Genomic DNA, 12,414 nt, shown 5'->3' on the forward strand with positions numbered 1-12,414 from the left:
ACATTCGTTTCCCAGGATCCCAGCTTCTCTCTGATTAAATGCAGGGAGTATTGTCCTTCTCCCGGTCCTATCCTCTTCCTCCTCCACCACCCCACCCCTTCCCTTCATCTCTGTTCCCCAATGCCCTCCTCGATCAGCTCCCTTCGGGTAATCTCAGGCTTCTCCAGGACTGAATGCCATGCCTTCTGGCAGCAACCAACATCTTGTCTGGACAGTGAGAATATAGAAACAAAGGCAACTCAGTTTGCTTGAAAAATTGAAACTGTGGCATCAATGGTTAAAGACAAAGCCCCGGGCATGCCCCTATCCTCTGCATTCTAAAACTATTCTGGGTTGCAAATTTCCATCAGAGAGTTACTCCCTTTGAATTTGCCTTTGTGAAACATAACTGGGTGTTTCCTAGATAATGTTCATCAGCATTATTGGCCAATTCAGAGCTTGTGGTTGGAATGGAATCACTCCAAACTCATTAAGGACAAAGGATCCTAAGAAGACTAAAAAAAAAAAATCATTCCTTTATTTTAATGATTTTCAAAAAGGAAAATAGAACAGCAGGCACATGCTAATGATTAACACAGCTCAGATGTTACATAACTTTGAGTTTTTTATTGTTGTTTAATTATTACTGTTAACTATGAAGAACCCTTTAAACTTAGATTTCATGATGCCAAACCTCCCAGTTAATTCAAGGAGAAAAGGAAAAAAAATGCTATGCTATTTATTTGGAGAAAAACTCCTTCCTTTTTCTGCTTATTTGATGGATTATTTTTTCAAGCTTCTAAGTGGATCTGATGATCTTGCTCTCTTCTGTTCTTAGGCTCAGAAGGGACCTTGAGCTTAAAAGTTACCTAGTACAAGCTCTCACTCACCTTGAGGAGCCAGGTATGTAGAAGGAGAGTGTAGGCAGCCTCTGTGTAATTCTCACAGTCCAAATGAAGGTCACGAAGTTTGTATAGGTACCTGTTGGGGAAAAGTGAGTTGGGTTAGCAGGCACAACTGGAAAAGAATATGCCTGGCTGGGGTGGGGGTGGGGGTGCCTAGACCTAACCTCTCCACCATTCTGTCAATGCTAATCAATGTTACCTCCAATATAAACTCAGTATTTGATTGACAGAGGCCAAAGGTCCAATTTACAATCTTCTAAAAACTTCTTCTCCTACTCCCAACACTCAGCAGCTATCACTGAGTGAAAACAAGGGCAGTAATTTTGCAAGGATTGACTATTTGGGACCTGAATATAAGGGTTAAAGAAAGGCAACAGCACAGAATGGTTAAAAAAAGCCATAAACTTCCTCTTTCAAGAACGGAATGATTGGAGTGTCAGTATTGAATTAGGGAATTACATTTGAACGGTGGTTCTTGAACCACTGTCCTTAGTTTAACTCATTATCCATTTCCTCATCCTGCTATGTTCCTTTTTGATGGTGTAGTTCTGAGCCCCGAGATGAAAAAGATAATGGTGTGTAGATGAGGACTGAGGACCCAGATGAGCTAAAGAATTTAAATAAATTAATGTATAATAGATCTTTAATAGCTTATTAAGAGAAACCAAGGATCACAGAATCAAAGAACCACAGATTTGGAAGGTATTTCGGAGATTATACAGTCCAATGCCATCCCTTTAGGGCATCCCTGTCAAGAGGTCAGATGACCCTACTTGAATACTTCCAATAAAAGGGAACTCACTACCTCATGGGGAAGCCTATCACATTGCTGAACAGGCAATTGTCTGAAAGTTTTTTGATATGTTGAGAAAAACATAAAAAACCTGTTTCCTTGAAACTACTAGTCCTCATTTTAACTTCTGGAGTCATAGGTTCATAGATCTAAAGTTAGAAGGTACCTCAAAGGCCATTTAGTTCAACTCTCTTACTTTACAGATAAGGGAACTGAGGCTCAGACAGGTTAAGTTTCTTACCCAAGGTTACATGGGCAGTAAGAGGTAGAGCCAGGGTCTAAACCCAGGTTCTCTAACTCCAAAGCTGATTTTCCCCACTATATACATTTGAATTAATTTACTCTCTCCTTATATAACAAGCTGCCAGATACAGTTCCTCTTCCTAAGTCTTGTCTTCTCTAGGCTAAACATCCCTTTAGTCCCTTCAGGTGTTTCTCATTTTATAAGCAGGGGGCCATCTCCAGTTGTCCTGATCTATATCTTGCCACAGCGCCCAGATGGCTCTGGAGGAGAAAGTGAGGCTGGTGACCTTGCATAGCTCTCCCTCACTTAAATCCAATCCACTTGTAAGTCATGGCATCATCTTCCTGATGTCATGGTCCTCTTCAAGAATGAAAGACAAGCAACAACATTTTATAAGTATATCTCGGGAGATCATCCTAACTGGAGTTTGAAATCACAATGGAAAACAAAACCCTCCCATAAATTGACAATTGGTGCTACCATCACAACACAGCTACACGGACAATTAGGACAGATTCTATGTGGCCATTTGTTTTTGTTCTTAGGGGCATTCATTGGAGTCTACATTCAGCAATATAGGCAGAGGGTAAATACTTAATGAGATGCCTTCAATTACTTCATTCCAGTGGAGACAGCAGTATCAGCAAAGCTAATGAGGCTCATGGGAATATGACCTTATATCACCTCTCTTCCAGATACAGGGAGATATTAAATATGAAGAATTCTAGGCTACAGTTGCCTGTGATATGATATATCTATATCTATGTATCTACATGTTTGTATATATGTACACACACATACATATATATCTCTCAAACTTTTTATAGTCCTTTATGGAAACTAAAGCTCTACCATTAGTCCATGGGGTTCCTACATTTCTTCCTGCTTTATAAAAGGTTATGTGGAGTGGGGTGATTTAAGGCACAACTTCACCCTGCAACAGAGTGGGGATTTTGTAGAAGACAAAGCCACAAGAAATTTAAAATAATAATAATAATTAGAAGCCTAAAAGAGAGTGGATTCTTTGGGCATAAATCTTCAAGGGGTCCATTCAGGAAATGGGAGAACTATAAAAGTAGTAAGCCTAGTTCTCCTTGTATTTGCTTGTAAATTCCAGGGTTAACTTTTAAAATTTCTGCAACCTTGCTACTTTCATTTTGTTGTAATTTTATGGTAGAGTTTCTTCCATGCTGGATAATAAAATATGTATGTACATATGTACAGAACTTTGGAAACCTTAAAGTACTTCATAAATGCTACCTATAATTAATAATAATAATAATAATTATATACATTCAGAGCTAGAAGGGACCTTAAAGGACATTAAGTTCAATCCCCTCACATTAAAGATGAGGAAAGGGATGCCCAAAAAACTCAAAGAACTTGCCTACGATTTCATGGCTAGCAATTTCCAGAACTGGAATTTAAACCTCCATCCTCTGACTCCAAATCCAGGGCTCATTCCACTGAAACTAAATTCCTATAGCATTTTAGAATGGAAATCTGTGGCCTCTTATAGATGATGTGGAAAGGGAAAACCAAAGGTTGGGAGGAAAGATAATGACAATGAAGGGAAATTGGTAACTGAAAAAGAAAGACTCTCCTAAGAACTGACTATTTGGGGGATATACATGGAGAGCATTTGAACCCAGTCATGTGTGAGCTATTGGCTTAAGTGGTCCTGAAAAGAAAGGCAGAAGGGTGAGGCAAATGAACTTTGGGGCTTGATGGTAGAAGAAAACTTGGGGACTGTGGGTACAGCAGGCTCATGGCACTCTCAGGACTATATCTCATCTCCATCTCACCTTGGGGAATGTAGAAACTTCTTATGAGACCAGACATCCCAACTTAGTGCCAAACAAGCTCAAGAAGAGGTTTCTCACAGATACTGACCAACCAAGAGCATCCTTGGGAATAAGGTCAAAGAACCTAAGTTTCTTGGGGCAGGGACCATTTCATTTTGGTCTAGGGATCCCCAGCACCCAGCATAGTGCCTAGCACAGAGTAGGCACTGAACAAATAAATGCTTGTTGACATAGGATTTGCTTCTCTTATTTTTCCTCTTTTTCTCTTCTAATTATACTTAGCATTTGTCTCTAAGTCAGGTTCTTAAACCCAAGATAGGAGATGTTAGGCTGGCCTTTTGTGTTTACCAGTTTCCTGGCTTTCTGTCTTCCTCACTAAGTGGCTCACAAAGTGGCTTGTCACTTTGGTGAAGAATTTAGTAAATGATTATAGTCTGGAGGAGGATAAGTCAGAGGGATTGGGGACAGGCAATTTTTTGAGCTCAAGGGTATATGATGTACACATTTATAGGACTTGACCATAAAGAACCTTTGGAGAGGACTGGGATTTGGTTAAAGATTCTAGACAGGAAAGCACATCATTCCTGAAAGATATGGAATCTCATGCGTGTGTCTGTGTGTATGTGTGTGTGTATGTGTGTGTGTGTGCATGTATTTATCACCAACAGATCTCAATAAAAAAAATCAGATTCTTAAATGATAGTTATGAGAGGTTACTTTTATAGGGCACTTTACAAATTATACTTTCCCTTGTCTATCTCGGTATTATTATCCTAATTTTCCCCAAGATGGAGTAACTAGAGATTTTCCCATGGGTGCTAAAATTAAGAAGGCACGGTCAACACAATGCACAGGAAACACAGAAGAAAAAAAAAAGAGCTTTAATACCTAGCTTAAAAACAATAGAAAGCTATAAAAAGGAAGGCAGCTGGTAAATTCCTACCGCACCTGTGCCCTGCTCCCTACTCACCAACATGGAGTGGCCTCACCAACATCAGTCTCATGCCAGTGTGCCAGAGTTTCTGTATGCCTCCAACAGGATAATATCCCTCACCTGAGAGCACTTTCATGGCATTTATATTCTGGGATAGACTGTAATACTGTCCTAGGTAACCAAATTCTTAGGCACAGCTCTGCTCATTTCACAGATAAAGCAAATGAGACTCCAAGATATGAAGTTCTTTGTTGTTCAGTCATTTTCAGTCAGGTGCTACTCTTTGTGACCCCATTTTGGGTTTTCTTGGCAAAACTACTGGAGTGGCTTGCCATTTCCTTCTCTAGCTCATTTTTACAAATGAGGAAACTGAGAAAAACCAGGTTAAGTGACTTGCCCAGGGTCCACAACTAGTTAAGTGTCCGAGTCCAGATTTGAACTCAGAAAGATGAGTCTTCCTGACTCTAAGCCCAGCACTCCATCCACTGTGCCACCCTAGCTGTGTCCAAGATATAAAGAACTTTACCCAAAGTTTCAAGACTAGTAAACATTAGAGCTGGAGTTAGAAATGGAATCCAGTTCTTTTGGCCAAGTCCAATCAGGGTTCTCCTCTGGGGCTTCACTGCTTCAATTCTGAGCCCCAAGAGCATGAGTTGCAAAGGAGCTTCCTGCCCTAAGCCCACTGGCCCTAGAAATGTTCCCTGGGGCTCTTTTCCTTCAAGGCCTCCTTGGACTATCCAGGGATGGAGAACCTTCGGCCTTCTAGGTCCTCAAGTGTGGCCCTTTGACTGAATCCAAACTTCACCGAACAAATCCCCTTAATAAAAGGATTTGTTCTGTAAAACTTGGACTCAGTCAAAAGGCCGCACCCAAGAACCAAGGTCACATGTGGCCTTGAGGGTGCAGGTTTCCCACTCCTGGATATGGCTTATGTCTTGTATAATTTATGCAAAGTAAATGCAGTACCCTACTCTCTCATGCCCAATTCTTCTCCCCAGTGTGAGCCCAATCAACTAAATGTTTAGCTCACCAGATATTTCCTTTAAATGAAAGTCCAAAGGGTTGACACAGCAGAAAAGGATTTAACTTATAATTTTACAACCCATGGTGTGTTCCATGTTTAGCATCTCCTCTTGTCTACCATATTTTGTCACCTGTAAAGGGTTTCTCCTGTCTTAAAGAGGTAGTTTTGCTATAACTAGAATCAGCCACATCTTATTTTTTTTTAAAATATGTGAACAGAGAATAAATGCTTCCTCTAAGAATATCGTGTGTAAACAGAGAATAAATGCTTCCTCTAAGAATATCGTGTGTGTGTGTGTGTGTGTGTGTGTGTGTGTGTGTGTGTGTGTGTAGAGGTTTGGAAGTAGGAAGCACAGTCAATGTACTTGCAATGGGATTGCTGAGGCCCATAGGATGATCCCAGTATCCAGGGATTCTTGGTCCACCCCAGTCAGACTGACAACGCAATCTAAACCTGACATCCAACAATGAAACCAAGATCCTAGCACTGATGAGTCTTGAGGCTAATGGTCTTACCTTATGTACATCTCCTCTCGGTTGTTATCTTTGTAGAAATTCTGTTTGGAAGAAAAACAAAAGTGATTGGGGTATTAAACTTTGCCTGCATCAGGCTCCTGTACATGGCCTGGTATAAGACAGCCTTACCCTCCTACACTTGCCACACAGCTTTTCCTCACGCCCTGACTCCTCCTCCACCCAGCAACTGTCCAGGTGAGGAAAGGAGGAAGTTCCAACCTTAGGATTTGGGTGGTAAGAGCAGGTTATCTCTGAGGTTTGCCTAAGGATTTGCTCTGCTGAGACAGTGGAAGGAATCACATCCCTTATGCAGGAGTCTGCTCTTAGCATAGAGAGAAAAACCACCCAAAGCAATTAGGAACCACGGGATTTCATAACTAAAATGCTTACATTTGATAAACCAGAAAAACTTTGTTAAAGGCCCTTCATTCATAGGATCATAAATTTATAAGTCTAACTCTTCTCATTTTAAAGAGGCCTATAGAAGTTAAATGACTTGTCCATGGTCATGTAGGCCAGGACTTGAACTTTGATCCTATGGGTCCAAATCCAGCATGTTTTCCGTTGTACCACGCTGCCATCAATTCAAAAATAAACAAAAATCTAGGCCTAATTTAACTTAGGGACATTTGATCATAAAATGTCAGAGCTAGAAAGAAACTTAAGATCAAAAGTTCAACTCCCTCATTTTACAAATGAGGAAACTGAGGCTCAGTGAATGGGGTATAATGACCTGCCCAAGAGAGGTAATTTGTAACTGAGACAGTGTTTGAATCTAGACCCTCTGGCTCCTAATCCACTGCTTTTTCTACTACAGAATTTGTCACTGTTTGTTTGCACTCTGACTCAGAGTCATGGAATATTAAGGCTGAAAAGAACTTCAAGGCCATTTAGTCTAACATCTCTTTATTCTACAGATGAGGAAACAAGCCCAGATAGAGGCAGTGCTTTGCCCAAGGTCATGCAGCTCTTTAGTAGTAGAGCTGGGACTCAGAGAGACTCAGTACAAATTTAGACTGAGAGAGGCCTAGGTGAACACAAAAACCTGGGAATGTCCCCCCAAAACAGAAACCATTAAGTTCCAAGGCAGCCAATCATTCTATCCATACTTGAAGAAAATTAGAGCCACCCAAAAGAATTTCACACTGAGATCCTCAACACTTGAAGCCCTTTCTAGGTTCTCCACAATTAGGATCCCAGCACCTGAAGCCTTAGCCAGGTTCTCCACAGGAAGGCTCCCAGCACCTGACACCTTCGCTGGGTTCTCCACTATAAGTTTCCCCAATACCTGAAGCCTCAGCTGGGTTCTCACAGGAAGGTTCCCCAGCACCTGAAGCCCTAGCTAGTTTCTCCACAGTAAGGTCCCTGGATACCTGAAGCCTTAGCTGGGTTCTCTACAATAAAGTTCCCTAGCATCTGAAGCCCTTGCTGGGTTCTCAGTGGGATGGGCTGGGGTAGGCTGACATACCAATAAGTTCACTGTGCAGCTCATGCGGTTGTCCTTGCTCTCATCAGTCATCACACCCCGGTAATCCAACAGCTTCTCCAGGAGGCCTTTGACAAGAATTACAAAGTTCTCCACAGACTTGGCAATGCTTGGGTGATGCTCAGCACACTCTACCAATCTGCAAGCAGAAGAGAAAGGGAAATGATCTCGGAGCCAGATGAAAGCAAATGACTTTGATGGAGGCCTGTGGGGGCTAGGAGGAGAGGAAGAGGGCAGCTGGGACAGCACCAGAATAGATGGAATTAGGCCATGAAAACTGAGCTGCTGGATTTATAATCCCCGTAAGGGAGATTAGCAGATTAAAGACCCATTCTGAAAGAAAGCCTTTTTATAGGAAATACAAAACATATATTTTGTGCTCAGACATGTTTCATATTCACAACATGTTGTTTCCTCCAACAGAGTATAAGTTGATTGACTGCAAAGATGGTTTTATTTTTGTATTTCTGTTTTGTATCCTCTGTACCTAGTAAGGTGTCTGGAACACAGCAGGTGCTTACTAAATGCTTGTCAGCTGACTGATAGAAATTAGGACACAGGACGCATCTGTGACATGAGAGATTTAAGCTAGCCATCAGGAAGTGCTTCCTGACAGTAGGTCACTGACAATGGGGAGCATGATAAATTTAGCAGAAATCCAGTATATAATGATGCTCCCCTACTAGAAGTCCTACTAGATGCTCTCATAGACATAGGGATGCTATTAATTCCCTTCACGAAGCCCTGCAATGGAGTAAGGCTGTGCTGATTGCCATCTAATATCTTCTGAGGAGGCTCAAACACTCTTCTGTTCCCTTGATCTGAGAAGCCCAAGTAATATTTGTTTTTTCTTCTATTGAAAAATTAAGAAATGTTGCTACAGAAGTGTCAAGCCAGCCCTGTCAGGAAGTAGGGAGGAGAAGGCCCTGTCTTATGAGGCTAGCCTCCTCCTGAGGCAGCAGGATAGGTAGGGGGCACTTCATTCTTCCCCACATGCTCACAGAATCAGGGATTCTCTGAGTTGGGAGGAACCTGAAGGGTTATGTAGGTCAACCTCTACCTAGACAGCTGTCTGTTCTACAGAAACATCAGCAACTAGTCATCTAAGTTCCTAGGAGGCATAGTGGATAGAGTGCTGGACCTGGACTCAGGAAGACCTGAGTTTAAATCCAGACATTTACTAGCTTTATGACTCTGGGTTAGTCATTTAACCTCTGCCTGCCTCAGTTTCCTAAACTAGATATAATAATAGCACCTCCCACAAGACTATGGTGAGGACAAATCCAAATAATATTTGTGAAACACTTTGCAAATCTTAAAAAGTAATATATAAATGCTAGATATCATCATTATCATCATCATCATCATCATCATCTACACTGAATAGGAATGCAATACCTACCACTCACTTCCCAAGATCAAATGAGATAATATTTGTAAAGTATGTTATCATATCATATCATATCATACATCATATCATATTATGAACTGGTTGTTATTATTGCTATCATTTCTTTACTTATTATCTCCCATTCAACTTTTAGTTAGTTCTGATCATTAAGAAGTTTTTTTCTTCTATTGAACCAAAACCTGCTTCCCTGCATCTTCACCCCCATTACTCTTAGTTCTATTCTCTGGGGCCAAGAAAAACAAGCCCAATCCCTCTTCTTCATGACAGCCATCCAAATACTTGAGGACAGCTATCCTGTCCCTTCTAGTTCTCCTCTTCTCTAGGCTAATTATCACTGTTCCTTTACAGTGTCCTGCTCACTGGCTATCCTGGCTGCCCATCTCTGAGTCTGATCCAGCTTGTCAGCATCTCTCCAAATATATCACCCCTGGAACTGATCACAATTGCCCTGCTTTGTGAGGTTCAACTAGTTGTACAGTTGGGGTGGCATATATCCCACTCCCTGCCTAATAACAATTACACTTTAAATTTACACTATACTTTTAGCTTCCTCAAACACTTTCACATCTGTTTTCAGAAAAGACCCCTACAGTACCTATAAGGTAGACCTTAAATAGTATCTATAAGTGTGTGTGTCTCCTCACTCCCATTTTCTAGACATAATTCTAGAATCATAGAATGCCAAGACTGGAAAAGGTCACAGAGGTCATCTAGTCCAACTCTCTTATTGTTTAGACTAGGGAAAAAGAGGCTTGGGGAGGGAAAGGGACTTGTCCAAGGTCACAGAGCTGGTGGTAGATTTAGGAGTAGAACCCAGGTATGTGTGCTGACTCCCAAATCAATACTCTCTCCACTACACCATTTAAATGAGACATAGTGAGGTCCTGTGACTTGGAATCAGCTATACAGCTCTTCAGTACTTGCAACTACAAATATTATTTATTTATTCTTTTAAGAATAATACTTAATAAGAAATTAAGTCTATAACCTAGGCCCCTTCTCTTCCACTTAGAGAGCTCTTTTCAATACACTACTCATAGGTCAGAGAATCAAAGCACATTATCTGGGTAAATGGGAGACCATCAAGGACCTTGGATCATTACCTCCACCACCCACACACTCATGTTTAGTGTTTTTCCATAGGGCAATATTACACATATATTCAGGAGACATAGAAATCCCATCAGCCATACTCAGCAGGTTCGAGCTGCTGCTATCTCTGTGACCAGTTTGGGTCCTAGAGACACCTGGAAGCATTTGAAAGACAGGGACCTCAGATATTCATTTGGCCCCCATGAGACAAGCTGGGCTACAGAGAGATGGCCTTCCAGTCTGTTGCTGTGATCAGACAAATGCATCTTCCCTACAGGGAAAGCACCTGCTCTTAGTCTCACAACAGCATGATGCAAATCAACCTGTGATTTAAACAAAGCTTGGTCTCACTCCACATTTTGTGTGTGCTTCCTTCCAAATGACTCACACTACCAGCTCACCTTCCCCTTTCTACCCCAGTGACAAAGATAATGAGGTTTTTATACTTGCCAAGTATCTCATAGGCTTTGATTTGTGATCCTCCACCGCCTTCCTGGGAGGGACGAAGAATCCCAGAGATGGGACCCTCAGTGCTTGGCAACAGGGGTTGGTAGAGGGGGTGGGGAGAAGTGCTCTAGACTAGAGTCTCTGTGACCTATAATCTAAAGACGGCTGGAGATGGATCTTTGGGGAACCTCTCCTGGCAAAGACTGAGAAGAGAAAGCTATTCTCATTGGCCCAGTAATGGAGAGACTGATGGGAGTACTTTGGGGGAACTAACTTAATGTTTTTCCTCAAGCCCCTAAGACTAGAATGGAAGAGTGGGCTTGGATTGATACTGTACCTTTTGTCTCCTATTCTGTCTCATAGGAGGTAGAGGTAATTAATCACCTAACAACTTGTTGGTTTCCACTCATACAGCAACCACCATCAAGAGCCCTCTAGAAAGATGAGCACAGTGCCAAGGGATATGATTGGTTTCCAGTTGAATTAGAGTGTACTGATGGAATCCAATGCATAAATAGTTGTCTCATGTCATAGACTGAGTTCCCTGACTCTATTAGGGAAAGAATCAAAAAATAAAACTACAAGGAATGAGTGTGTGGGTGGCGGAGGTAATGATCCAAGGTCCTTGATGGTCTCCCATTTACCCAGATAATGTGCTTTGATTCTCTGATCTAAAAGTTGCTTAAGAGTAAATAGGTCAATGACACCCTAGTAGAATCCAAGGGCCTATAGGGCAGGCTGATCATCCCCTTAAATATGGTACCTACATTGCTCAAAGACAACAACAGAACAAGGGAACAAGTTGTTCACCATTCTAAGCTGTGTTATTGCTCCCAACTGCAGTTTTAACATTATTGTTTCTCTTCTGGTTATCTGATACAACTTATGGGACTCCTCAGGTCATCCATAATGACTTATGAGCCACATGAGTTTTAAGTCGAACTTAGAGTTTGCCTGGTCTGACTTCATTTTACGGAGGAAGAAACTGGGGCCCAGAGGGGCTATGAGCTTCCCAAGGTCACACAGATCATCAAGTAGTGGAGCTGAATTTGGACCCCAGGTCCTCTGACCTGAAACCTAATACTCTTTTTTTTTATTTTATAACTTACTTTAAAAAATTTAACTTATTGAATAAAACAAGCATAACACATTACAATAAAAATATGATTGTACATGAAACTGCCAATCTACTATGCTCAACTTGCTATTCTTTTTAAATATACAGCAAAATTGTCATATAAATTTCTTTTTTCTTCCTTCCCCCATGCCCACCAAAGATGACTACCATTAAGCACAGATACTATCTGCCCTTGCTGTTCATATTGGCATTGGGGCTTGTCTAGCTTCTGACTCATACTAGTTTGGAACTTTATTCTTACTTCCCCAGCTGGTGTCATTACTCTCTTGTCTCATCTAATCTGGGTAAACTGGGGGCTTTTCCTCTTGATCACTGCCAATGATATCTTTATTCTCTTTCCTTCACTAATTCAGACTAGCTTGGTCGCTTCCAACTACTGGCAGGGTGCTGTTACCATCTGAGGGCCTGCACTTTCATATCTATGCCCTCCTTGCTTACTTCTGATTCTGCAGCTAAGAAGAATAGTGATCACCTTTGTTGTTGAAGGAAGGCAGTTATGTAGCAGGTATGAGATAGACTGAAACTTTCAGGTCTCTCCCCTTCTGAAGATTCTGTGACTGAGCCCCTGGGTGGAGAGCTGCATGTCCCCCTGTGGCTACTCCATATCTATTTCTATTATCTCTTTCCAATCCTATCACACT

At 41.5% G+C, this 12,414-nt stretch overlaps 1 protein-coding gene across 1 annotated transcript in view; it reads right to left on the reverse strand.

The window, feature by feature from the left end:
- The window catches only part of DOCK2 (dedicator of cytokinesis 2), a 497,074-nt gene that overhangs the window by 33,773 nt on the left and 450,887 nt on the right, over window positions 1-12,414 (reverse strand). The window contains exons 35-37 of the mRNA XM_027841714.1: window positions 7,668-7,824; window positions 6,200-6,240; window positions 870-960 (exon numbers count right to left, since the gene is read on the reverse strand). Coding sequence (XP_027697515.1) covers window positions 870-960; window positions 6,200-6,240; window positions 7,668-7,824 — 289 coding nt within the window. The remainder of the gene's footprint in view (window positions 1-869; window positions 961-6,199; window positions 6,241-7,667; window positions 7,825-12,414) is intronic.

This window comes from Vombatus ursinus, unplaced genomic scaffold (assembly GCF_900497805.2).
Source record: "Vombatus ursinus unplaced genomic scaffold, bare-nosed wombat genome assembly UNPS02014863.1, whole genome shotgun sequence".
Taxonomy (NCBI): Eukaryota; Metazoa; Chordata; class Mammalia; order Diprotodontia; family Vombatidae; genus Vombatus; species Vombatus ursinus.